Source organism: Hippopotamus amphibius, chromosome 1 (assembly GCF_030028045.1).
Source record: "Hippopotamus amphibius kiboko isolate mHipAmp2 chromosome 1, mHipAmp2.hap2, whole genome shotgun sequence".
In the NCBI taxonomy this organism is placed as follows: domain Eukaryota; kingdom Metazoa; phylum Chordata; class Mammalia; order Artiodactyla; family Hippopotamidae; genus Hippopotamus; species Hippopotamus amphibius.
In genome coordinates, this window is record NC_080186.1 from 33,404,857 (window position 1) to 33,431,454 (window position 26,598).

Consider the following 26,598-nt stretch of genomic DNA (forward strand, 5'->3'; position numbering starts at 1 on the left):
GCAGAGGGTTGAGTACTGCCCTTGGAAGTACTAGGATTTAGCAATGGGCAGAGCCCAGCAGGCATAGAAGGCAAAGCACAACGGGGGCGGGTGAGACTGTAGGGCCAGGAAGACCAGGTTGAGTTTCAACCAGATCGTACAGGTAAGGTGGCCACAGAAGGCTCTGGAGCAGAGGTGTGACACAGGTAGAACCATGATCAAAGACACCCAACAGCACCAACATGGGGGCCTGGATCGGGGGAGCAGAGCCGTGGCACAGGGACTGCTCAGAGACTACCTCTGAGTCATGGACCACTTGGTGTGGACACCAGAATTTGGGGACTAATTGGAAGGGGGAGGGTTGGGGGAGAAGAAGGTGTCCAAGATGACACAAAGGTTTTGAGTGTGAAGGGCTGGGTGCATCATCTGGGCTCTGGATGTGGAAGGAGATGTTGTTGGTGGCAATTGGAGGGCTTGGTCCGCACATGCTGAGTTAGAGGTGCCCTAGTCTCCCAGGCAGAGGTGCCCATGGGACATCAGAAGCAATGGTCTATAATTCATGAGTGAGGTCCTAGCTGGAGACTCAGGTTTAGCATCCTTGGCACAGTGACAAGGTTTGAAGCCAAGGGGGTGGACGCCGTCAACAAGGGAGACCACTCAAGGCCAGAAGAAACCTGTCCAACTGACCAGGTGCATGAATCACCTCTACACCCAGACTGCCGACCGACCCGCCTTTCCTCTCCACCTGGCCCAGTCTCACGCACCCTCCAGGCCTAGGCCACCCCCTCCAGGAAGCCCTCTCTGGCTACTCTGGCCCTAGGGGTCCCTGCCTGCTGTGAGCATCTCAACACTGGCGGTCTACAGCTTAGCACCGGGCCTCGTGCTGCCCCTGAACCAGTCTTCTTGAGAGCAGAACCACGGTTTACCCCCTTGGCTCCAGGCATCTTCTGGCACAGAGCACCCATAAGGCACTGAATAAATAGCTCCTCCTGGATGGATTGAGTAATCGATCACCTGCTGGGTTGGAGGTCAACAGGTAGAGTAAGGAGACTAGTGATGAGAAGACTCCTGACTGTTGGACTCATCCAGCATCTACTCTTGCTGTCTGGCCTCTTGACTCATGGCCATGAGTTAGATCTATATGGATCAACCTGGCTACATCTCAGAACATCACAGAGTGAAAACAAGTTGCAGGTGTCTGGTAAACCCTCTGGAGTAGTCAGTGCTGCCTACCAAAGAGCCCTGGTCCTCCCCCGCGCACGGCAGGGCAGAGTTTCCCCACTCTCAAGGAGCTGGGTGAGGCTTGTGGTTTGCTCTGGCCGATGAGATGGGAGCAGGAGCTTCTGGGTGGAAGCCTGAAGAGCCAGTGCACAAGGCACCAGTGTCCCTTCTTCCCCTCTTGGCCTCGCTTGTCCTGGATGTCTGAGTGATGCCCAGGAACAGAACTCCATTGCAGACCCTTGTCAAACAGGTACTAGAGTGAAATATAAATACTTGCTGTGTTAAAAAAAAAAAAAAAGAAAGAAAGAAAGAAAGGAGGGAGGGAAGGCAGGAAAAAAGGAAAAAATGGGCCTAAGGCAAAGCCCTGATAACCTCAGGTAGGTTTGCCTGAAGGGTCTATTCAGTGTTTCTGGGTGGGGGCACCCTTGGCACTTTGGATGGGACAAGTGGTTCTGTGGTTGGTGATAGAATGGTCGCGTAGCCAGCCCTGTCCATGAAATGCCAGAGGTGCCCCCAGTGCTGTGACAACTCCAAACTCTCCCATTTGCAAACACTCCTGGGGGGCTGACACCAGCCCCCAGAGAACCATAAATGTCAAGGGGTCACCAGAAGCGAGGGTGCAAGGCACAGCAGGGTGTCCAGACGGGACAGCGGGGCTGAGGGAGATGATGACCTGACAGGCAGCATTGCGTAACCCCTTCCCCACCAAAGCGCTCAGATTAGATGTGACAAGTAGAGAGAGCGAGGGTGATGTTCTTCACGGCCCACAGACAGAGTGAGATTATCCTGGAGGGGATAAAAGTGATGGACACAATAGTGACAAAATGCCCCTGTGCCCATTTGTCAGTACCGTGAACTGCGGCCTCTACGTGGGGCAGCACAGGATCCCTCGACAATCCACCAAGTATGTAACCAGCCCCTTTAACAGAGCAGCACAGAGCTGGAGAGGCGAGGGACTGTCTGAGTGGCACAGGTAAGTGGGAGAGCTCCTCTGGGGCAGGGATGCCGGACCTGGAGAGAAAGGGAGATTCTGAACAGGGCAGGCAGGACTAAGTGATGACCTCGATGGAACGGTGGGGGTGGGTTAGAGTGGGGACCCCTGCCCAGGCTGTAGAAAGAGGAGAAGGGGACTCAGGTGTGGCCTTCACCTTGCAGCTGAAGGTAGACCATGTGGCAGAGACTCCGGCGGCTGGAGCCGTGAACTAACTGGGGTGGGGCAAGGCTCTTGCCAACTGCCCTTCTGGGGCTCAGGCTTTCCGGGAGGAATGAGGGCAGCAGGGAGCTGCCTCGGGGAATCAGGTCGCCAGTCTGGGGATGGTTGCCTCTTAGGGCAGAAGCAAACCCCTTCCTGCATGGTCAGTAATACTCAGCCACCCCCTGGGGCCCCACAGACGGTCCTTAAAACTGCGGGGAGAAGGCAGTGACCAAGGCGCCAATCCCAGGATGAAGTCTTAAGTGGCCTTTGGAGGACTTGATGATGTGAGAACACGGAGACACACGGGGGCGCTCTAACCAAAATAGCAGAAGAGGAAACCCGTCCGTCCCCAGATGGAAAGAGGGTTAGTGTTTCAAAAAACCTCTGGTCTAGTGTTTCTCAATGGAGCAGTTACTGGAACTCTGGGCAAGATATTTCTCCCTTAGAGGGATGTGTCCCTGCCACTGCAGGATGTTTGCCATCCCTGACACCCCCCATCACTATGACAACCCAATCTCCAAGTTCAGTTTCCAAACACTCTCTCTCCTGAGAGCCACTGCTGGTCAGTACCACGGGAGGATGTCCACTGGTGGCCTTGGGGAGTTGGGGAGCGTCTGCTCTCCCAACCCTACAAAGGAATCCGGCACCTCCCACTTTGACCTTGTAAGTTAGGCACCTGCAGGTGCTGGAGGACTGTCGGCCCCAATGACGTTCCGTGTTGGCTGGAGTTCAAGGGGACCATCCTCCTTGGGAGGCAGGTTTTTCTCTGTGCTGTTATCCCTCAGGACTGGGTAGGACGAGGGCTGCACTGGTCACACTGGACACACAGACACAGGACCCTGAGACAGACACCACGGGACCTGCGTACAGACACCCACGTCCCTGGGAGCACACACGTGGTCACACAGAACACAGCTCGCAAAACACTTCCACAAAGCAGGTCTGAAACCCGGCGGGCTGCTGGGGCCGGGAGAGCCCCACAGTTGAGAGTTCTGAGACGTTTCAGTCATTAGGTTTACAAAGACAAAGCACCAAAGGTGAAAAACCAGGGCTATTATTCTAAATGTTTACCAACCAGTGAGTCCTGGACCCTGGCCAGTCAGAACAGAGACCGCTGTACACAGCCAGTGCAAGAAGTGTGATATCAGCCCTGAAAACAGCCCTGTTGGCAGAGCTCGAGTCCCCCTGTGGGACACCAGGCCCGCTTAGGAAGCACAGAGGTGACTTTTAGGGAACATACACCAAGGTAAGGACAGGACCTGGGAGAATCACTATCAACCCCAATGCGGGCTCTAGGAGCCTGGCCAGCACCTGAGGAAAGAGGGGCCGGGGGAAGACGCAGACGGCGCCAGTCCCCAGCACCTACCCGGCGTCCCCCACCAAGGGCCCGCTGTTTTTAACAGAGGTGGCTGGCGAGTTCCACAAAGATAGCACTCCTGGAAGGTCGGAAGCCCTGGGCTCCTGTGGGCAAAGCCCTGCCCACGGAGACGCTCACCACCTCTGAACACAGACGGCACCACCCCCAGCCCGCAGGCAGGCGGCGAGCTCTTACTCCACGGGAAGCGGACAGTGCAAACCAAACGCGATTCTTACCCTCCTTCGAAGATTTTGATCCTCGCAGGCTCCCCTCTCTTGGAGGCAGGAGCATCCTCCTCCGGCTTCCCTCGCTTCTCCTCTTCCTTCTCCACTCTAGCTATCTCTTTCTGGCCTTCCGGGGAAACCAGCGAAGGGAGGTGAACCTGGCCCGCCGCAGGGACGACAAAATCACGGCTGGTTAACGGGTGGTCATGGAAGGATGCCTTCAGTGGCGTCACACGCCTACCCTTCATCGTGGTTCACTTCATCCTCCCTCCGCCCGGTGAAGAGGTGCTATCAGCCCCACTTTACAGAAGCAGGGAACCGGGTCCCCAGAGAGGTGAAGTCAGAACGGGGACTCTGACCAGGGCTTTCTCAGGGGACGACCAGGCCTTCCCACGAGAGCTGTGTTTTGCTCTCTTTTTCACACTAGTCTAGGGGCTTCTGGGGACAGGTCCTCATCATGGTCTCCTCGGTCACACCAGCCTCAGAGAAGGCCTGTGAGGAATGTTGAATTACATAAATGAAGACGCCACCTTTGGAGATTAACTGGCCCAATTCTCTTTTATAGATCAGAAAGTCAAGGTCAGGCAGCAAGTTAAGGGCATTACTGGGAGAAAATGCAGGTCTCCTGAAGGCCCTGACCAATGGAAAAACTCCCCCACCAGAGCCAGACACAGAGAGGCTGTGCCGCCCACTCATGGGCATGTGCCTGGGGCGTGTGCATCTCAGAGAACCTGTTCTCTTCAAGAGCTATGGGCCTCGGGGGCGAGAACTGGCTGGATAACATGTCCCCTAGAGCCTGTGGTGGCAGGGCTGGGTGCACCCTTTAATAGGGAGCAGCGATGCTGGGCTGGGGGCTGGGACCAGCAGTGAGATTCTTATCCTACTCCACGCCACTGTCATTAAGGTCATGAGGATCTGTACTATTTACAGCCGATAGGAGGAGCAATTGTGTCTCCCGGTGCTGGGACAATCTAAGGACAGACGTCCCCATGACAGTCAACACATCTGCCCCTACAAGGATGGGCTGGGGCTGAGCAGAAAGGTAGCTGGTTGGGAATCAGGGGATCTGAGTTCTAGAACTGTGTAGGCCACTGCATGCTGAGCCACCCTTGGGTGGATTACTTCACCTCTCTGGGCCTCAGAGTCTGAGGGGATTAGACCATCGTGGAGATTCATTCCAGGGTCAACTTCTATGACTCAGTGACCCCTGCCCCCAGCAATCTCTTTACAATTGGAGATGGGGAGTGGAAACCATGTGAGGGTATGGACTGCTGCTTTGGCAGAAGGCAGCTGATTTTATGCAAAACCTGTGGATTTCCAGAGCATGCTGTTTTCACTTCCATCTCAGCCTGCCATCTGGGCCACCCATGGAATGACCAAGAGGCCTCCTCCAGCTGAGATGTCAGGGCCAAGCTAGAGGAGGCTGGTTTTGGTGGCAGGAGCCACTGTATCAGGAAACACTGTTGGAATTGAGCAGGGGATCAGGGATGCACTTTAGCTTGTAATGATAATAATGTGAGTAACTACAGTCAATGATGATCAAGTGCCAATGTGCCAACCACTGTTCTAAACACACTTTGCATATTTTAACTCATTTAATTGTCTCTACAGTCCTATGAACTAAGTATTATCACGGTCTCTATCTTATAGATGAGGAATCCAAGGCACAGAGAGGTTAAGTAATTGGCCTGAAGTCAATTAGTAAGTGAAATTAGTAAGTGAAATTGTGGGATTCGAATTTGGGCACCGAAGCCCTTGTTCTTAATCTCTTTGCAATAGTGCATGTGGTTGTCAAAATGATCCCCAAAGAGAAAAAAGGAAGGAGAAGTCTAGGGAATGAAATGTGGCTGCAAAGTGAACTCTTGTATATGGTTTGGTTTCTCTAGGGCTTAAACATGAAAAAAAAATGATGTGACCAAACTTAAACCTGATTGGGTGGCCTAGACCTGAGCAAAGATGGTTAGGAAGAGCTTTGAAATGCTGATATAGCCCAAAGGGCCTTTTCAGAGCTACTAACAGGGAATGGAAGCTGTAGGATGACAAATGTCAGGTCAGTATAATAGGGATCTTTCTTAAAGCATGGTCCAAAGATGGGTTGGGTTGTACTAAGAGGTGGTGAGCGCCCCATCCCTGGAGATATGCAAGTAGAGACCAGAAAGAGGTGCAATTGTAGAAAGGCATCAAGCAGTGGGCCATGCAGTTACATTAACAGACCAGACTGGTAAGCTTCTGGTAGGAAACATGCCAGTGAATCAAATGGAATATTCCAGGAAAAAGCTTGCAGGGTTCAGCTCATTTTAGGAAAGCAGCATCTTAAACAAATGAGCCAAATCCAGTTGAGCCAAATTAACTCTTCATTTTTTCTTAAATCGTCTTTCAGCGTTCAGTCATTAAAACAGAGGAGCAGTTGTCAGAGGAGCAGGTGTCACCAGTCTGAAGCAATCTTGGAATTTTGATCATCCAAAGGGCTTTGGAGTGAGATCTAGTTTTGAATTCAGGCCATTTACTGTGTGTGGGGCCTTGTGCAAGTTACCTGACTTCTTTATGCTTTGGTCTCTTTATCCATCAAATAGTGATACAGAACCCTGTTAAGGTGGTTGTGAGGATAAAAGTAATGTTGAGCACAGTACCCAGCACATAGTAGGTGCACAACAAGTTCTAAGTATGAATATAATTACAACAGCATCTTGGGAGTAGCCAGAGCCAGTAAGGGACACTGGAGAGAAAATTAGTTATGATGTTTATGGTAAAAGTGGAAATCTCAAAAGGCTGTCTGTAGACTGACAAAGATATTTAGAGGATAAATTTAGGAAACAGTTTGGTGAAGAATATGCAGCTAGGCTAAGGACAAATTCAATGCACAAAAGTCACTCAATAAAAGAGGAGGATACAAATACAGGAGAAGTTATTGAATACAGTTTTGTTCATTTATCTACAATAGGAATTTAGTTTAGGGGATTTGTTTGGTCAAAGGATCTGGTCTGAAGACACGTTAATGAACATCTTTAAGTTTGCAGCCACTTTTAAGGTTTTCTTTCCTCAAATAATTGAAAGAAGAAAAATGGACTTTCTGGAGTCAGACAGATCTGGGTTCAAATTCTAGGCTTGTCAAATATTTTCCAGGTGACCTGGACCTCTCTCACCCTCTGACCCTCAGTTCTCTCATCCACAGGATGGAGATGGTACTGGTACCTCACAGGTGGAGATGAGCATCAACTGGATTCAAGGGCCCAGAACAACGCCTGGCACAGTGAGGCTGCTCAACCAATAAGACCAATTGTTATTCCACAAATATCAAGTCAGCATAGCACATCATGACCTGAATCCATATGCTGGCCTTGTCAGGGTATGGAGGTGTCACTGGTCTGAAGCAAACTTGGAACTGCCAAATGTCAATCTTCCTGAACTTGCAGGGATCTGTTCATTTTATGCCTCCTGATGCAGCCTCAAGTCAGAGGCAATGGAGGAGTAAACACGAGCCCTTAGTTGGGGCTGTGCACTACCACCAGCATAGATGAGTCAAGCTGTGACACTGCCACTGGTAAGGAGGGATATACTGCAACCAAGCTCTATTTGCTCTCCTACTCACAGAAAAGAAAGAAGGAATATTTCAGGAGTCATTTGTGTCAAATTCTAGACTCTCTGAAAATGGGAAGATTTCAATAGCACCAGAGAACAGAAATAGTAGATGTGGAGAATAAGAAAAGCAGGAAAAGACTAACCAGATAAGGGAGAAATATATGTTGGAGTGGCCTAAAATTCTCAAACTGCTGCAGGCATTCCCATCCGTAAGATTTTCCAACTCAGTCTTTTGGCTGAGATTGTGTCTTTGATTTTTCAATAGAAGCTAATGGGAAAGTGGATCAGTTTAAAGCTCACTTTATTGAAAAGTATCTAGTCCAATGATATGAGGGACACTGATAAAGACATCCAATAAATAAGGTGATCAGTCACAGCTGATAGAGAGGAAATCTGCCCACTCAGTTAGCTCTCATTTTGCAAATGACACTTGAAGAGAATGTGGCTTTAAAAGCTCAGCAAAGCCTTTTAAATTCAGTGGGGAGAAGAAAAACAAGGCTGAACTCACCTCTGTCATGCGGGGCTTGCGGGAGCTGGATGGCACAAGCCTTCCCGTCTCAGGATGCGGAGCTGTGGCCATGGTGTATGTCTCTTTGCTCACCTTCTGCTTAGACCTCAGGAGGGACAAAGCAGCTTTAGTGGAAACCCCCGGAAGGTTGGGGTTGTACAAACTTATGCACCAACCAGCGTAAACAGAGGACCTCCTATCTGCATGCTGGATGTGATTTGGCTTAATGTAGTTTAAATAGCACCAACTGACATTAGTGGTCGTGTGGAGGCTGGGGAACTGCAGTACCTTCTTTGAGTCCGTACCTTCTTGCAACTTGGCTGGTCTGGGGGACGTTTCTGACAGAGGCTGTGAGCTGGGAGGCGCCAGTGGAGGGAGGTCAGGTTGTTCCTTGGAATCTTCTTTCTTCACACTCAGTGGGAGCAACCCTCTTCGGTGAGATTTACCAGATGGCTGGGCATATTCCTTCAAAGCCTCTGAGCCCGGGGCTGTCACATGGGGCAATGAGGGCTGAGGAAGGGGAGGAATTTCCTTTGGGTCGGATGGATCTGAGGACAGGCTGGACAGTGTTTCTAGCTCCCTTCTTCCCTGGCCCTGGCTGCCCAAGTGGGACTTCTCTGGTCTCTTGCTATCCTCAGTGTTGCTGAGCACCACACTGCACGGTTTCACCAGCTCGAGTTTTTCATCTGCCTTGGAAGCCTCCTCTTCCTTCACTCTTTTTTGCTGCTGGGTTTCCATGGTAAGTTCAAGGCTGCCAGCTGGTGAAAGGACACGTTTGCTTCCTCCCACTGTTGATGAACTCCCCTCCAGGCTCAAGACACTCTCTGATGATAGGGAAGTGCCTTTTCTATCAGGTAACGTCACAGGCACTCTCAGGTATGGAGTCGGGAAACCTCTGCTCTGCTCTTCACTTACCCCGGCCGGTCTGGGCCCGAACTCGTACACATCTGCCCCACACACAGACGGCCCCTTGCATGAGGGCTCCTCAAACTTGGGAAGAGCCATAGTTGCTGAGCTGCCTTGGGACTGGGTGACCAGGATCTGGGAGAGAGTGGTGTACATGGCGCTCCCGTAGGATGGCGTGTTGGTCTGGATGCGAACGGGCACAACCAGAGACACCATGCTGTCTGGACAGGTGGGCAGGGCCAGTGGGGGGGCTGATGTGGGTGCTGAGCAGCTGGGTTGGGGAGCCATGGGGGGCAGCTGGATGTCACTGCTGTATTCTGTACTTGGGGAGAGGCCAGGGGTTCCTGTTGCCAGTGTGGCTGGACTGGTTTTGACCTGGGGTACACGGCTTTCCACATCACCAGGGAGCTGAAGGGTGAACTGGGATTGCAGAGGCAGGAAAAACCCAGAAGAAAGTGCTGAGGAGGCAGGGTAAGGCATGGGGAGAAATGAAGGGGGCTGCCGGAAGGGGATGTTGGCTGGGTGAGGCATGAGCTGCGGGAGGTGGAGTTGGCCTGGGTGCAGAACAGTAGGTTGGAGAGGAAATGGGGGGGCTTGAAATAAGGAGGGAGGAAGTGGCGGCATGGAGTATGGTGTGGAGAGCAGGCTGGACATGGCCTGGGTGGAGAAGAACTCCGAAGACTGCCCTGGCTCATGGTGTAGGAGGTGCTGGAAGGAGAAAAGGGAGACAGGAGGGGGCAGGTACGGTTTCTCCTGCAAGGGGAGCTGGGCAATGGGGTGGTGGAACACCTGCAATGCTTCTGTGTAGGGTGGAGTGGCCCCCAGCGTGGGTCTGTCCTGCGCCGGGCTCTTGCCTGCGGGGTGCCCGCTGTGCGAGGTGGCTGCAGAGGAAATGGGGGGCAATGCGCTTTTGGCTGAAGATTTACTGGATGAGGGCTTTGGTTCCTCACTCTCCTGTCTTCCCTTGGGAGTGGCCTCTGGCTCGGTGTCAGGAGGCCTGCTCAGAGAGGCCTGTCTCACCAAAAAGCATTTTCTTCTCTCTGGTGGGGCTACTGAGGCCGCTGGGGCCGCTGGAGCCACTGGGGCTGGTGCAGAAGGGCCTGTCAAGGACAAGCTGCCGTAGTCGAAGGATTTGCTACGTGTCTCGGTCATGTGGGTGGAGTGGGAAACATTGGGGCTCTGCTCTGAGGCGGACCTCCGCATCTCGCGGGCGTGCGGGTGGTGGCTGGGGACAGTCAGCATGTGGGTGCCCAAGGGCTTGGGGCGTGTGTCAGACGAGGGCCCGGCGGTTTCGGCTTTTCCATGGTCATCCCTCTCGAAGGAGGCGGAGCGGCTGGACCCGCTCAGAGAGACGCTGCTCTCCTGGCTCGGGCTGCGAGACAGAGGCACGGAGGACTCGAAGCTGGACTCCCCTGATGACTGGGCCATCTCCGCCAGGCGCAGTCTCTTCTTCTTGGGTGGCAGCTTCTCAGCTGGGAGCTGGGCAAGCGTCTGGCTGCGCTGGGGCCACTGGAACTCCTCTGTCTTCTCGGGCTCCTTAGGGGGTGGCTCCGGCTCTGTGTCTGGCTGGTCGGGCTCCTCAGTCACCAGGATCTCAGGAACCTGAATGTTGGGCTGACGGACCAACCTGGGCTGCAGGGAGTGAGCTGAGCGTCCCTGCGGGGCAGGTGGGGGTGATGAGAATGGGACCGCAGACTTGTCTTCCCCTTCCAAGCCGCTGGGCTGCTCCAGAGAGTCAGATTTCTCGAAGGAACTGGTGTGCTGGATGACAGAAATTTCTTTGGACGTGGTTCTCCTCTCCTTCCCTGATTCTGAACTGGACCCTGACTTGGGAGTCCTTGGCTGGAAGCCCTTGGATCCCTCCAGGGAGGGGACTGACTTATTCGGCTCTGCTGGTGACTTGGTGGATTCCAAGGGAAGGTTCCGAGCAGCCTCGGATGGCCCGGGGCTGCCAAATTGACTCTTTGTGGACTCAAAGGCGGGCGGCTCCTCCTCGTCCCCGAGGCTCTTCTCTTTCCTCCTCTTCCTCAGTGGAGTGAGCTCCAAGGTGGTCCCCAGTTTGTAATGCATCATCTGGGACCAGGGCTCATGCTCGGCCTGACTCTTTTCGGCTTCCGGAGACACGTGAGCACCTGTGGTGACCGGCTTTGCCATCTGAAGCTCCGAGCAGTAGTACTTTTTATGGGCTTCATAATTGTCCCTTTTCTTGTACCGAGCACCACATATGTTACATTCATAGATCACCCCTTTCATTTTCAAACCCTTCTTGGTCTTTTTGGTGAGGTCGCTTTCCCTGGGTTCCGGTTCATCTGCAAGTTTGGAGGCTGCCTCTTTGCTGCTGGGCCCCGCCTCCTCGGAACTGTACTCCCCGCCCAAGGGTAGTTCGATGGCCGGCTGGCGCTTGAGCATCCGGGGGTGGGAGGTAAACAGTTGACTGCTGCGGCTCAGGGCTTCCGAGTCGGCGACGTGGTCGTCGAAGGAGTAGCTGCCTCGGAAGGTGTGGTGGGGGGTACTGAGGGTGCAGGTGGCAGAAGGCATTGAGTGGCTTCTCAGCAGAGGCACAGGGGGAGTGGTGCTGGGCGGGTGCTGGAGGCTCAGCAGTGATTGTTCGGGCTTCGTTTTCTCACCGTGGGAGGCCAGGGGCTCCCGGTAGAGGCTGGATTTGGGCGACTCCATGCTGCTCCGCCGAGACAGCGAGCTCCTTCTGGGCTTCACGCTGTCTATCTCGCTGGTGTCCACCACGGCCTCGTTGATGGTGATGAGCTTGGTGATGTGCTCGATCACCTGCGTCCGGGGCACGGACAGAGGCACCAGGCTGGGCTTGTCTTCGGTGGAGAGGGGCAGGAGGGGCTGCGTGGAGGTGGCCGTCAGCATGGCGGTCCGCTGCCCAATGCGCCCGCACTTGCCGAAGATGATCTCGGCGTAGGACCTGGCGTTGGTGTTTGGGGGGCTGACCTGCTGCTCAGCGCTCTCGGAGCGCGAGAAATACCCAGATTCGGTGCTCCCTTTGCTGCCCGGGCTCAGGAATGCCTGCTCATCAATCACCTTCTTCCTCTCGCTCAAGCGGAGGGCCAGCTTCTGCTTTATCGTGTGGGTGTCCTCGGGTTTATGGCTCAGGGGGTGTTCGGATGAGGGTTCCACAAAGGGACCGGGGTCCTCGAGCGACGGGGCTGAGCTGGACTGGGACAGGGAACAGCGTTCATGGCTGGAACCCTGGCTCCCAGAGCTGTACAAACTGCTGGACAGAAGGGGGTGCTTGGGCCTTGGGGAAAGCTCTGTGGGGTGAGTGGACGTCGTGCCCGTTTCCTCTTCTGAATCTGTGCTCTCCCCTTCCGTGGGCTCTTCAAACTCTTCCCCAGGGATCCTCTCCATCTCCAGCCCCGGGGGGTACATTTCACCGCCCATTCCCGAGGCCAGGCCAGCTTTGATGCGGTGGGCGTGGGACTTCCTGTGCTTGTAGAGGTTACTCTTGGTCTTGAAGGAGAAGCCACAGGGGCCGCAGGGGTAGGGCCTCTCACCTGTGTGCGAGCGGATGTGTTTCTGGAGCACGCTGGGCTTGGCACAGGGGCGGCTGCAGTACTGGCATATGTACTTGCCCGGCTTCTGTGGTTTCCTTTCCTTCTTGTGTGCCTCTTCTGTGGGCTTCAAGGAGACCTGTGAGGAACGGGGCACAAAGACTTTGGGGATGCCAGGCAGGTCCTCAGGGGGAATGATGGAAGCATGGGAAGGGAGGAGTTGGCTCTGAGGATGGAGCCCAGGGGTCACGAAAGAGCCTGAGGGTCCGGGTCTCATGGGGTCGACCAGCTGCCATGTGGACCCCTCCAGGAGATGCTCGGGTTTGCCGGGCGACATGAATGCTGGTGTCAGAGGGTGTTGCGGAAGCTGGGAGATGTGGACCGAGGCTTCGATGGAGGACCTCTTGGGGGGCTTCTGCGGCTGGCCTGTCTTCTCCTGAGAGCCTTCCCTAAGAACGGACGAGGGGCCCGGGAAGGGCTGTGGGGCTAGGAGCTCTTGGAGGGGGCCCTCTTGGGTGGCGGCCGTGCTGCTGCCTGGGTACGGGGCGCTGGATGAGACACTGGTCTGAACGGCCTCTCCTTTGGTCAGCCTTTTCCGGGGACTTCCCTCAGTCTTCTTGGTGCCCTTGACACTTTGTTCAGGATCCATGACCTCCACGGGACTTCAGATGCTATTCAGGGAGGGTTGGGGCAGGCGGCATTTATGAGTAATCCAAGCGTCCCAGGGAGGCGTCTGGCTTGGGCCACATTGGTCAAAAGCTACGGAAGCCAAACCCAAGGCGGTTCTGGAGTTTTTTTGCAAGTGTCACTGGCTGCAAGTGGACTCAGAGCAGGTCATCAGGGCCCAGACTATGCACATCGGTGAGGCATGGCCCTCTACTTCGCAGACAGAAAACGCACCAGCACTTTCTGCCTGAATGTCTGTTGTGGAAACGTCATGAAGGATGTCAATGTCGCCATTGTATTGTTTCAGTTGGCAGTGGCAAGTGGCCCCCCACAAGTCCCCTGTGTGCTATGCGAACCGTTGACGGCTGGAGACGGCTGTGTGTACGGCCCAGGCATCCCCGGTCCCCGCACGAGAGAAGCTGCGTTAGATGCTGCAGGCAGCTCTGTCCTGCCTCTTCTCCCCTTTCTTCCTGCGTTGGAGATGAATGGCCGCGGAGGGGAATTCACGCTCTTCTGCGTGACAAGAGCACACACACAGAAATACACACAGAAACAGAAGAGAAGACAGAGTTACTGCGACTCATCCACAGCTCGGGCAGCTCCGACTCTGTGAGACCCAGTGAGATCCCTAAAGATTAACCAGGGAGACCCACCTGAACCCACAGCCCCGGGCTCTGTGCCTTGGAGCACTGCCAGTTCCCTCCGTCGTCTGCATTCCCAGTGGTGCTGGCGACTCTAAAAGCCCACTGTGGTTCTGAGGACTGTGGCTGTGTGGGATGTTGGCAGCAGGAGGCAGGGCCAGCTCTGGGAACCTCAGGGCACTTGGGGATGGGAGGCTTGGGCTCCATTCTCTGCTCAGAGAGTGACTCCGAGTGGGTTTCAGCTCCCTAAGCCTCAGTTGCCTCATCTATGCAATGGGATAACAGTAATTCCTGCCTCAACTGCATCTTGGGCAGCAGTGGGGTCCAACATGAGAATGGACATGGATGCCACTAGATGAATGCCGACTGGTCCCATGGCTGGTGCAAGAGTTGGGGCCGGTGGGCTATTTGGAGATAAGCTTTCTAAGAGGGAGACTGTTCTCAGGTTAGTACTTCTCGCTGGCTCTGGGTTCTGAAGGTGTCCAGGAAGGGCATCATTCATGGCTTTGCTAAACCTTGCTAACCCACCTCCCAAACCCATGTTTCATAGAAAAGCTAAAACCACTGCACCGGCCTGTGGGAGCGCACAGTCTAACACAGTGTGACCACCAGATCCAGCAAGCAATAGCCGGAGGGTCATTCTAGAAGGTTCCTCCAGCTTTTCAGCCTTTCCTTGTCCAGTCACTGCCCCAGGGATACCTTGGAAGTGGTTGAGAATGGGGGTCCTTGCCAAACTGAGGGGCAAAGCTGGTCACAGCAAAGCTCCAAGTGTGTGTGCCCTACCAGGGCTAGCTGAAAGTTGGGCAGCCTCAGCTTCCTGGCCTCCAAGGGTATTGCAGAGCCCTTCTCCCCAGGAGCATGGTCAGAATTTCAAAGCTGGAAATCACTGTGAACTTTGTCTTGCCAGCCACCTTACTTTCCAGTGGAGGAAACTAAGCACTGCAGAGGCAGGGTTGCCTGCTAAGGTCCTATGCTCCTAAGAGGCAGGGCCAGCACTTGAACCCAGGCTCCCCACGACCAGATTTTATTCCTCAGCCACCTCGCAGGTGTCTGTCCCCTGGGTGACGGTCTGGGGGAGTGACCCGTGTCTCTGCGGCCTTCCTCCTTCTCCTGTAGGTGTGCTCTGCCCCTGGCATCCTGACCTCAGTCTCCCTTCATGACCTCACCTTTATTTTCATTGGGCGTTTGCTGATGCGTCTGGAAAAGTTTCCTTTTTCTACTTTCACAGAGTGCTCAGAAAGTTAATAAGTCTGAAAGACTCAAATAATTGTTGCTAAAGTGGCACGACCTTGGACATAGTGACATGCCATGAAAGGGCAGGTAGTTCAATAATTAATTAAAAATTATATTTTATAAATTTATTCCTTTTTTGTTTCTTTTCCATCTTGGTTCTATAAAGACTTCAATGTAAGTATAACAAAATTCTATAAATATTTTTAAAAGAATGACAAGCTATAAATAAATATAAGAAAATTATAAATAAGAATAACAAATCAGAACAAAGGAAAATGTAAATAAAGCAGGAGGTCAGGATTACTGGGATGGAAAGAACACTGGTATAACAATCATAACAGCTTGCTTCTATAGTTCAGTTATATACTTATATCTGAGCTTCCTGGCAGCCAAGGAGAAAAGGGAGATGTCCATTACAGAGTCCTTATAACCAGAGAGGAAGAAATATGTAAGTTCCTTGTAGGAAGCAAAGGATTACTTGAAAAGAACTTTTTCATGTGGTACTTCAGACAGGGGCAGTGAATGATGCATGAGATCACCTGTGTCTTCAAATGACATCCCTCTAGGAAATGAAGTGATTGATTTTTGTCAATGGACAGTCACAACTCAGCAAAGGCTATTCTTTGAGCAGTCAAAGGCCTCCTTTGACTCAGGCAGAGCACCCTCCCCAAGCAGGACGAATGTGGGTAAGGCAGGGAAATCTCATTTCATCATATTACAGTCGACAGGGTGGCCATGTAATATATCATCCAAACTAAGACACTTTCAAGAGCGAAAGAGGTACAACTAGCAATTATGGAGAGCAACAGGAAGAAACCAGGGTTGTTACAGACAAATCAGAACAGATGGTTACCTCACGATCAACATTTACCTTGGGACCCAAACCAGGCACAAGTGTTGACTCTGGGGGTCTGATATAAACTTTTGATGGATGAAATGACACCATGGTCTCCTAAGGGTTCCCAGAGACTGGTTGTCTAGTCTCATCCCCTCACTTGACGGATGAGAAGACTGAGGCCTAGAAGGATGATGTAATTTTCCCTGAAAACTGCACAGTGATGGTAGCTGAGGCAGACCACCCTGTGCCTCCTGCCCCTGGCCAGGGCTCGCCCCCACCTCAGTGAATAAATGCCCCCTAGGACCTCTGTGGCATAATGGGCACCACAGTCCATGGCTCCCTGTTCTGTGGAGGGACTGGCTTGGCCCCATAGGATGCAGCTATATCCCTGTTATGGAGCATCAGGGGATGTCCAGAGGCTCAGCATCAAGGGGGCCTTTCGACTTATGTCCTAACTTTCCTGTGGCTGCTGGACAGGAGAAACGGGGAGAAGACTGAGGCTGGGGAGTCCATCCTGGTGGCATCACCCCAGGCCCTGCTTATCCAAGCTAGTGTGGGCAGAAGTGCCGAGTCATGGAAAAGTCAGACAAGGTAGCTGGCATCTGCAGTGTAGACGGAGAACTGTGCTCCAGGCTTCTCTGTGACTCCTGGGCTTGGCTGTACCTGTGGCGGGTGGGGGAAGGGGAGGCCCCTGGGTGCTGTGTATGGATAATAAAGGGTTGACTCTACTTACTATTTCTATTGACCCTTTCGTGCAAGGATCTCAAAGCACCCCCAAAATACCAGCTAGTGGTAAGCTTTGCTTCCTCTGACGGATGGAAAGGACCCTCTGCACGACTGGGTGGCGAATGAGCAGCCTGGGTGACGGTCAGTTGGCCAAGGAGAACCCTACAGTGTTGAGTCCTATGGTTCTCCCTTCACCAAGACACAGGTTCTCCAGGGCCAGGTGGGGAAGTGCCCAGAGGCTAGGGTTTGGAGCAATTCCCAGGCCAGGTAGGAGGGGTGGGGTGGATGAGGGAGACAGTCAGGTGGCTGTTGTGTCATCAGGTGACTCCCTGGGCTTGCACCACATGCCTGGGGTCAGCATCCAGGCTGCACCTGTGTGCCAGGCCTGGGGTTCTTCCCGAGAGGGCCCTCCTGCCAGCACCCTCTGGGGCAGGAGCAGCCAGGGCACATCAGAACCACTGGCGACCCGGATGGAGTGGGTCAGTGAGGCCTGAGAGCTGAAAGGCCCACACCTTCGTTCTGTACCGTGGGCACCTGAGCTGCAGGGGGCAATGACTAGCCTAGGGCACACAGGTCCTTGGACTCCTGGGCCAGTGCTCCCTGCTGCCCTGCTCCACACCTCACGACAGGTCAGAGGTCCTTAACACAAGAGGCAATGGGAGGGTGCAGTGGGACTGGGCGCAGACCTGGGGCAAACTTACCAGGACTAAGAAGGTTTCAGCCTTGAAAAGGATTACAATTCACACTGGCATCAACACTCGTTTACTTAACTCTTTAACTCCTTTAAAAGGCCCGTTTTCTATCACTGTGACCAAGTGATACTAAGGAAATGGCTCTTTTCTACCTTCTGTGCTTCTGAGGGTATGTGTAAAATATAAGCTTGAAATAACATAGGAAAAAGCTGCCTCTGCAGAGAACTGGTGAGAACACCTGTAAAAGACACCAGTGACATGAGGTCAGAGGTAGAGGGTTACCTTTACAGGGCCCAGGAGTTGGGCCAACAGGGCCCCGAGCCTCAGGCCAGAGGAAGGATGGACGTCCTCTGCTGCTGGTGGCTGAATGGCCATGGGGTCCACGTTGCCTGCCACTGAGGCCACAGCCTTCAGAGCTCTGGCTTAGAAACCAACTTAGAACCAAGAAGAGAAACTGAGTTTCAAGAGTCAGTTGGCTAACATATCAGACAGTTCAGCTCCCACTTTCGGAAGCTTCCATAGTTTTAGCTATTATGACAGGCCAACAAGAAAGAGAGCAGGGTGCTGGGGCTGGAGCCACGAAGCCCTCAGGGGAGCGGGAGGTGAGGGAGGAGCCAAAAGGGCTGAGGCGAGGGGGATGAAGCTCTGAAACCAAACTGGAAAGCAATTCTGTATCCAAGGTTCAGGGACAACATAGGCGTAGCCCAGAATGGACTCCCCAGGGGGCTCTACCAAGGGGGAGGTGGGGATGGGCTCTACCCGGTGGTCAATTCCACCAGTCCTGGCAGGAGGCCAGCTTGAATGTGCATGGGCTGAAGACTAGGGAGCTTGTGTCACCAGTCAAGTTAGAAAAGACTGAGGCAAGACAGGGACAGGGGCCTGATGTTAGGTCAATCTACCCCTGACTTGGGGCATAAAGTTCTTATAATTTAGTTACACATATGCATGCATGCATTCATCACAATATGCCAACATCTGGTCAAAATTTTACCGACCATAAATAATAAAACATACTGATGTTAAAAACACCAGGAAAGTATGCCTTCCACTTATTTTCAAAAGCTGAAACCCACCACAGAAGGCCACAGGCTGGACGGGAGGCAAACAGTGTTTTCATTTAAGGACCCAACATAAAACCAGTGCCTCTTCTGAGAATCTTTGTGTGTGACACTGTGTGTGTGTGTGTGTGTGTGTGTGTGTGTGTGTGTGTGTGTATACAAGATAGGGCAGAATTCTTTCACTGCAAAGAAAAGTAAAAGTGGCTGGGAGCTCAGATGGTGGCAAGAGAGGGTGAATGTGAAGATGTGGGTCTGAAGACTAATGGGAGAGTTTGTCAGACAGCTGCTGAAGGAAGTCTGGACAGAGAGTGGCTAAGGCCAATGGTGGGGCTCTGGCTGGGAGTGTGGAACGTGATGGAGACTGAAAATGTCTCCCACTAGTTGCTCCCCTTTCTTTTAGTAATTGAAGCCCCAGAGCATCAGCTGGGTCTGTGGTCACCCAGCTAGACTGTATCTACCAGCCTCCCTTGCAGCTAGTTTTGGCCAACAGATATAGCTCATAGATTATGGCCAAAAAGAAAGGTGTCTTCCCTCCACATCCTCATTTTCTCAGGAAGGAACATGGAAGTAGCGGTGGTGGTGAGACAACTCTGACCACACGGATGGGGACCTGACCTCAAGGGATGGTGTGAGACAAGAGAGAAGGACACCATCTAGCTCGTCTTAAGCCATAGCTACTTGGTCTCTTTTAGAGCAGTGGAACAAACACACTAACTCGCACAGGGATTGCAGTGCAATATTGGTCCTGGGGAGTCTAATAAGAGCTTGAGAGAGCCCAGGCCTGGGGACACTGGGACACAGGGAAGTGCAGCAACACGGGCTGGGGTCCAGGCCTAAAGGACATGATGGGCTCCTGCTGAGGTGCAGGCGTCCAGTCACCAAGCCCACACATGCAGCAACACAGCATGTGATTCCAAAGGCAGCTTTGCAACTCAGCTTGTGTTTGAATCCTGGCTTCTCCACCTCCTAACTGGAAATTTTGGGAAGCTCTCTAAGCCTCAGTCTCCCCATCTATAAAATGGGGATAATAAAAGTACCATGAGTGGCTTGAATTGAGTTAATTCATATGCAACGCTTAGCATGTTACCTCCTGGAATTGTAGTAAACAGTCAAGAAATAATGGCCATCACTGTGATCAGGGAAAGTCTTTCTGTTTGAGGGGCTGCCCAGGCCTTGTGGAAAGAGTGCTGGCCTGGGCGCCAATCCTGGCTCTGCTGCTTTTAGGCCACAGACTGTTGTGAGCACTCAATGTGACTATCACGTATAGAAAGTACATGCACACCTCATTTAACTGTGTTTTACTGCACTTTGCAGATGATGTATTTTTTACAAATTGGAGATTTGTGACAACACTGCATCGAGCAAGTCTACCAGCGCCATTTTCCCAGCAGCATTTGCTCACTTCCTGTCTATGTGTCAGGAAGACACAAAGACACATTTTATTATTCTTACATTTGTTATGATGATCTGTGACCAGTGATCTTTTATGTTACTACTGCAATTGTTTCGTGGCTCATTGAACCACACCCGTATAAGATGATAAATGCTGTGTGTGTTCATTCTGACTGTCTCCACAGACTGTTCCCCATCTCTCTCCCTCTCTTTGGGCCTCCTGATTCCCTGAGACATGACAATATTGAAATTAGGACAATTAATAACTCTATAGTAGCCTCTAAGTGTTAAAGTGACAGGAATAGTTACACATCTCTCACTTTAAATAAAAAGGTAGAAATGATCAAGCTTAGTGAGGAAGGCATGTGGAAAGCTAAAACATGTCAAAAGCTAGGCTTCTTGTGCCAAACAGTTAGCCAAGTTGTGACTGCAAAGGAAAAATTCTTGAAGGAAATTAAAAGAGCTGTTCCAGTGAAAACATGAATAAGAAAGTGAAACAGCCTATTGCTAATAAGAAGAAAGTCTGAGTGGTCTGGATAGAAGATAAAACCAGCGATAATGTTTCCTTAAACTAAAGCCTAATCCAGAGCAAGGCCCTAACTCTCTTCAATTCTATGAAGGCTGAGAGAGGTGACGAAGCTGCAGAAGAAAAGTCTGAAGCTAGCAGAGGTTGGTTCATGGGATCTAAGAAAAGAAGCCATCTCCATAACCTCAAAGTGCAAGGTGAAGCAGCAAGTGCTGATGTAGAAGCTGCAGCAAGTTATCCAGAAGATCTAGCTAAGATAACTCATTGTGATGGAGACACTAAACAACAGATGTTCAATGTAGATGAGACAGGCTCATTTGGAAGAAGATGCTGTCTAGGACTTTCATAGCTGAAGAGGAGAAGTCAATGTCTGGCTTCAAAGCTTCAAAGGACAGGCTGACTCTCTTTTAGGGGCTAATGCAGCTGGTGACTTCAAGTTCAAGCCATTGCTCATTCACCCATTCTGAAAAACTTAGAGTTCTTAAGGATTATCTTTGTCTGTGCTCTATAAATGGAACAACAAAGCTTAGATGACAGCACGTTTGTTTACAACACAGTTTGCTGAATATTTTAAGCCCAGTTTTGAGACCTACTTCTCAGAAAAAAAGATTCCTTCCAAACTATTATTGCTCATTGACAGTGCACCTGATCACCCAAGAGCTCTGATGGAGATGTACAAGATTTATGTTGTTTTCATGCCCACTAACACAGCATCCATTCTCCAGCCCATGGGTCAAGGAGTAATTTCAACTTTAAAGTCTTATTATTTAAGAAATACATCTCATAAGGCTATAGCTGCCATAGACAGTGATTTCACTGATAGATCTGGGCAATGTAAATTGAAAACCTTCTGGAGAGGGTTCACCATTCTAATGCCATTTAAGAACATGTGTGATTCATGGGAAGAGGTCAAAGTATCAACATTAATAGGAGTTTGGAAGAAATTGATCCCAACCCTCATGGATGACTTTGAGAGGTTTAAGACTTCAGTGGAGGAAGTACCTGCAGAAGTGGTAGAAATAGCAAGAGAACTAGAATTTAAAGTGGAGCCTGAAGATGTGACTGAATTGCTGCAACCTCATGATAAAACTTTAGCAGATGAGGAGTTGCTTCCTAGGGGTGAGTAAAGAGAGTGGTTTCTTGAGATGGAATCTACTCCTGGTGAAGATTTTGTGAAGGCTGTTGAAACAACAACAAAAGATTTAGAATGTTACATATTTAGAATATTACATTTAGTTGATAAAGCAGCAGCAGGGTTTGAGAGGATTGATTCCGATTTTCAGGCTACAGAGAAATCGTTCATGAAAGGAAGCAGTCAATTAATGCAACAAACTGCATTGTTGTCTTATTTTAATAAATTGCCACAGACACCCCCAGCCTTCATCAACCACCACCCTGCTCAGTCAGCAACCATCGACATCAAGGCAAGACCCTTCACCAGCAAAAAGATTATGACTCACTAAAGGCTCAGAAGAGGGTTAGCATTTTTTAGCAGTGAAGTATTTTTTAATTAAGGTATGTATATTGTTTTCTTTAGACATAATGCTATTTCATACTTAGTAGACTACAGTATAGTGTAAACATAACTTTTACATGCACCAGGAAACTGATACACTTGTGTGACTCACTTTACTGTGGTGGTCTGGAATCAAACCCACAACATCTTCAGGGTATGCCTGTACTTGGCACACAGCTGATGCTCAAGAAATGAGAGCAGATGTTGAATCTGAAGGTCAAAGCAGGGCTTCCAAAGAAGCCAACATAATGCTGAACCACCCAGCTAGTGGTACAGCCTTTCTAAGTCTCCCAGACAAGAGATGCATTGGTTCCCAAGTTGGGCAGGGCCAAGTGGTTCCAGCAGTAGGGACAAGGTAGTGACAGGTCTTGTGGACCTGACTTTGTGGGACACTTTTCATACTGAATGCTTTGTACCAACCCGGGGCTCAATCTAGAGCTAAAGATACTCATGGATTAAGTCAGTGCAATCTTGGCACACAGCTTTCCCAGATTGGCTGGTCCATCTCCCTGCATTCATGAAAGCTGCACTAGATGGTTCTCCTACTGAGGCTGGAGAGTTTGGAGCCTCCTGTGTACCTCTTGGTCAACTGGGTTCCTGTGAAATGATGACTGGTCAGTGAGGCGCAGGGCAGGGCACTTTCAGAAGGGCCTGAATCATGGCCTCCATTACGGCCAAATGGATGAACTGCATGACCATATCCTGTCCTCAAATGCACAGCACTTTGTACCCATCATCTTCATTTGCTTCTGGGAGGCAACTGAGGCCCAGAGGAGAGGCACAACCCACCCATAGAGAGCCAGTTAGGAAGTGTTCAGGCCAAACTGAAGAAAATTCCTGAGTCCTCCAATTCTCTGTTTGGGGCCATTTCCCCTGAATGGCAGGGACTGCCTGACTCTGATTCAGCTTCCTTGGGAGCCCCCCAGGGGCAGACAGATCTGGGCTTCAGGTAGGATGGCAAGTAGGGCACCTGAAGAGAGCCATGGGGCAGGACACCTGGCCTCACCATAGCTGGACTACCTCCCAATGTTTCTCAGGGTCTGTGTGTTTCCTCCAGTAAGGGCAAAGAAAGAGGCCTGGAGTCACTCTGCCTGCCATGGGACCCAGTTACCTGTAGCAGGAAGCCCCTCAACATTTTCTTGCTTTGTCTGCCTGCTAGTGGTCACCCGAACTCCCTGGTTCCTGGTCCCTTCCATCTTCAAAGCCAGCAGTGGCTGGCCACATCTTTCTCACACTGACTCATTCCAACACTGACTGCCCTGCCCCTCTTTCACCTGTAAGGGCTCTTGTGATTATGTTTGGCCCCACCTGGATAATCTAGAATAATCTCCCCACCTCCACATCCTTGATTTAATCACATCTACAAAGTTCCTTTTGTCCTGAAAGGCAACATATTCACAGGTTCCAGGGATTAGGATGTGGACATGTTTGGGAATCATTACTCTGCTTACCTCAGTGATAACTTATTATTTTTTAAATCTGTATTTCTTATTCTCTAGTGAGGCTTAGAACTTTGCATGAGCTTATTAAACAATTATTTCACTCAGGTAATTTTTTTCATATCCTTTGCTTATGTTTCTAATGAATTATGTATTTATTTGTTTATGCAAACTCTTTCAATACTGGGGATGGTAATCCTTTCTATATGAACTGCAAATATTTATCCCTATTAATCATTAGTCTTTAACTTTGCTGAATAGAAAAATTTTATTTCTACATGGTCAAATACATCATCAATCTTTCCTTTTATGACTTTTAGGTTTCGTGTCCAAGATTATTTTTTAGAATGTCACCCACTTTTCTTCTAGTCCTTTTATGATTTATTTTTTTCTTCCCTCTTTCTGTCCCTCCACCCCTCTGTTCCTCTGTTCCTCCCTTCATGCTTCCCTCCCTCCCTTCCTTTTCATTTCTATCTTGGCTCGACCTGGCATTTATTTTTGTGTAAGGAGTGAGGTAGAGATAAAGCTTGGAACTTTTTCAATATAGCTAGCCAGTTGTCCTAACATCATTATTGAATAATCTACCCTCACTCCACTGAACTGTTCTGGGGCATCTTCTAAAAGCACAGGTTCTAGCCCCACCCAGATCCATTGAAACAGAATCTCTGGGGAAAGGGCCTCAGGATCTATATTTTTACAAAACTCCTTTTGTAAAAATCTCACATAGACGTTTATACAGCCCAGTATTTGGGGAAACTGATGAAACTCCTCTAATGGCCTCCTGTAACTAATCACTTTACCTCTAGGTCGCCAACATTCCTCTGCCTCATCCCATTTATTGTGGAAAGTGAAATCTCTTCAACTGCCAACTTCACCAGGCCTCTCCCTCTGTCAAGAACTCTGCACAACAGAAGTAGGGAGCTGAAGGACTCGTGAGGGAGCCGGGGAGATTTGAGGGAGTCTGGTGTTCCAGGTGAATGAGAAGAAAGGGGTTGGTGGAGGGTTTGGTGCTAGAGTCGGAAGGTTTGCAAATGCTAACACATTCCTGTGTGAGGCACATCACCCTTTGTCAGTTACTGTGAATATGTGTATTTTAAGCAATAAGATTCAGCTGGTCAGACTTTTCTGGGCAGTCTGGGTGACGCATTTCCTGTGCTATGATTGTTCTGAAGACGGAACAATCGTTAGTGGCTCTAACCACTGTGAGAAGCCCAAATAAAATCGATCTCCGCACCCCCCCCCCCCAAAAAAAAAGAACTTTCATTAGCTCCAAACTGCAGGGAGATGCAGCCAATGGTGTTTCAGCCTCATCACAATCAGGCCCCACCCAGCCCGCCCAGCCTACTCTCTCCACCTGCACTTTCACTTTGCATCAACTCTAACCCACACGCTCTTGACCTCTCTGCTTGAACAGACTGCTGTTCCCGAGGGAACAGGCAGAGAAACGAGTCTGGAGGCTGATTTCACAGAGGAGTCAGGGAATGCTCCCTGAAAGAACATGGACTATGAACTAGGCCTTGAAAAATGGGGAAAATGTCAATGGTTAGACTTGAAAGAAAAGGATTCTAGTCTACAAGGGAGGTACAACATGCACAGAGCTCAGGCATCTGGAATGTGGTCACAGAGAATGTTGAGTTTGCTGCCTCTTTCCCCTCCAGGGCTTTTGGACTCCCAAGCCCCATGTATAGGCAGGGGCCCCATGTCACGCTGAGGGTGGGGTGGTTCAGGGCGTGGGCAGAAGTTTTCACAAGTTCCCTCCCAGGTCCTACAATGACAAGAAAAGGCCCCAAACTTTGAAGGCTCAGTTCTGCCAAACAGATCTCCCAACTGAGCTGGGGTCAGTACTGACCCTCAGGAAGCAGGTAGAAGGCACAGTCTGGTCCTATCGGGTGCCCAGGGGTGTGCTGCTGGGCTGGATCAGGCTTCCAGGGCGACCAGCCCCTCGCACTCTCTGGCCTGGATTCACTCGTGGAAAAAAGGCACCAAATAGGCTCTGATGGGTTGTCTACGCTGGGAAGAAGTTTCCCACTTGTCCAGCAGGTCAGACAGTGCAGCTTCTCTGAGAAGCCTGAGACGTCTGCCTTGGGTCAGACCTGTGGCTTAACCACTCATCAGCATCTTCCCAGGAAACCTGTCTCTCCCTGGACTGGGCAGAGACTGGGCCTTATTTACCTTTGCATTTCAGTGCCAGGCACTGGACCCAGCACTGAGTAAAATATTAAAAATATTTTAAAAATACTTAAATGAGCATCTACTGTGTGCCCAAACTATACTAAACATCAACATGTTGATCTTCACACAGGTCCCCTTTTGAAAGAACTGAGGCTAAGAGGTAAAGCTAAGTGCTTCAGATGGTACAAGAAAGGGCAGAGATAGGATGTGAACCCTGAGTTCAGGCCACTGCCTGGAAAACCCCCAAGAGCGCTGACCTCGGTCAGAAGGGCCCAGGTGGATTCTGCCTTCCTTCCCAGCACCCCAACTCCTCCAGAAAGTCTTCCCAGTTAACCACAGCCATCCCCACATGCACCAAAGTCTCCTCCCCATGTGAAATCACTCTGCATGACCTTGTTAACCCCAGGGCTGAGTTTCTTGATAAATGCTTTTTATCAACAATGAACGGTAGATTATTCACTGTCTGGGCAGCTTCCAAATCATTTCCCTTGCAGGATTGTCTCTGTGTTTCCTACTTTCCCTCCTCCTCTTCCCTTCCAACCCCAAGACCCAGACAAGGCTTGGAATTTGTACACGCTGGTTGAAAAGCAAATTCTATTCATAGCAAAGAGAAACCTAAATAATCCTGGGTGAGTTATACCTGGCTGGTGTTTGTCTTCTTGTTAGAAAGCCCAGGAATCGAGTTGGCGTTCACATCAAAGGGGAGGCACCGTCTCCCGAGACATCCCCAGGAGAGTAGGGACAGGTTTTATAGTCAAGACCAAACAATAATGCAGCCAGAACTCCACTCTGCCAGACCCGAGGAGGCCCAGACTTAGCCCTGATTATTTGTGGTTGTGATATGTAATGCAAAGGTGGTCCTAACCAATGCCCTGTTTCTAGACCAAATAACTGAACTCTTAGTATGTGTCAGCACCGTTCTTAGTGCTTTACACAATAACTCTATCAGGCAGGGACCATTATCACCCGCATTTTACAGATAAGGAAACTGAGGCACAAAATCACAAAGCTGGTAATGGCAGAACAGAACTAAACTTGGGCCATCGGGTGACCTCTGCTGCGGAGACCCTCAAGGCAGCTGGGGCCATGCCAGCCTCGCAGACAGGACTCAGATATGAATCACAGTCCTAACACTTTGGGTAACCAAATACTGTTCCTAGCAGCCTTCCTTCTTATCCTGTGGACTGGCCTTGTGAAGAGCTCTTTTTACCCCCT

The 26,598-nt window shown here is 50.9% G+C and overlaps 1 protein-coding gene across 2 annotated transcripts in view; it reads right to left on the reverse strand.

Annotated features, from left to right (window-relative positions):
- Nucleotides 1-13,133, reverse strand: part of HIVEP3 (HIVEP zinc finger 3) — a 57,577-nt gene extending 44,444 nt beyond the window's left edge. For both annotated transcript variants that reach the window (XM_057744697.1, XM_057744686.1), the window contains exons 1-2: nucleotides 8,064-13,133; nucleotides 3,989-4,134 (exon numbers count right to left, since the gene is read on the reverse strand). In XM_057744697.1, the coding sequence (XP_057600680.1) occupies nucleotides 3,989-4,134; nucleotides 8,064-13,133 (5,216 nt within the window). The remainder of the gene's footprint in view (nucleotides 1-3,988; nucleotides 4,135-8,063) is intronic.
- Between the last annotated feature and the right edge of the window lie 13,465 nt (nucleotides 13,134-26,598).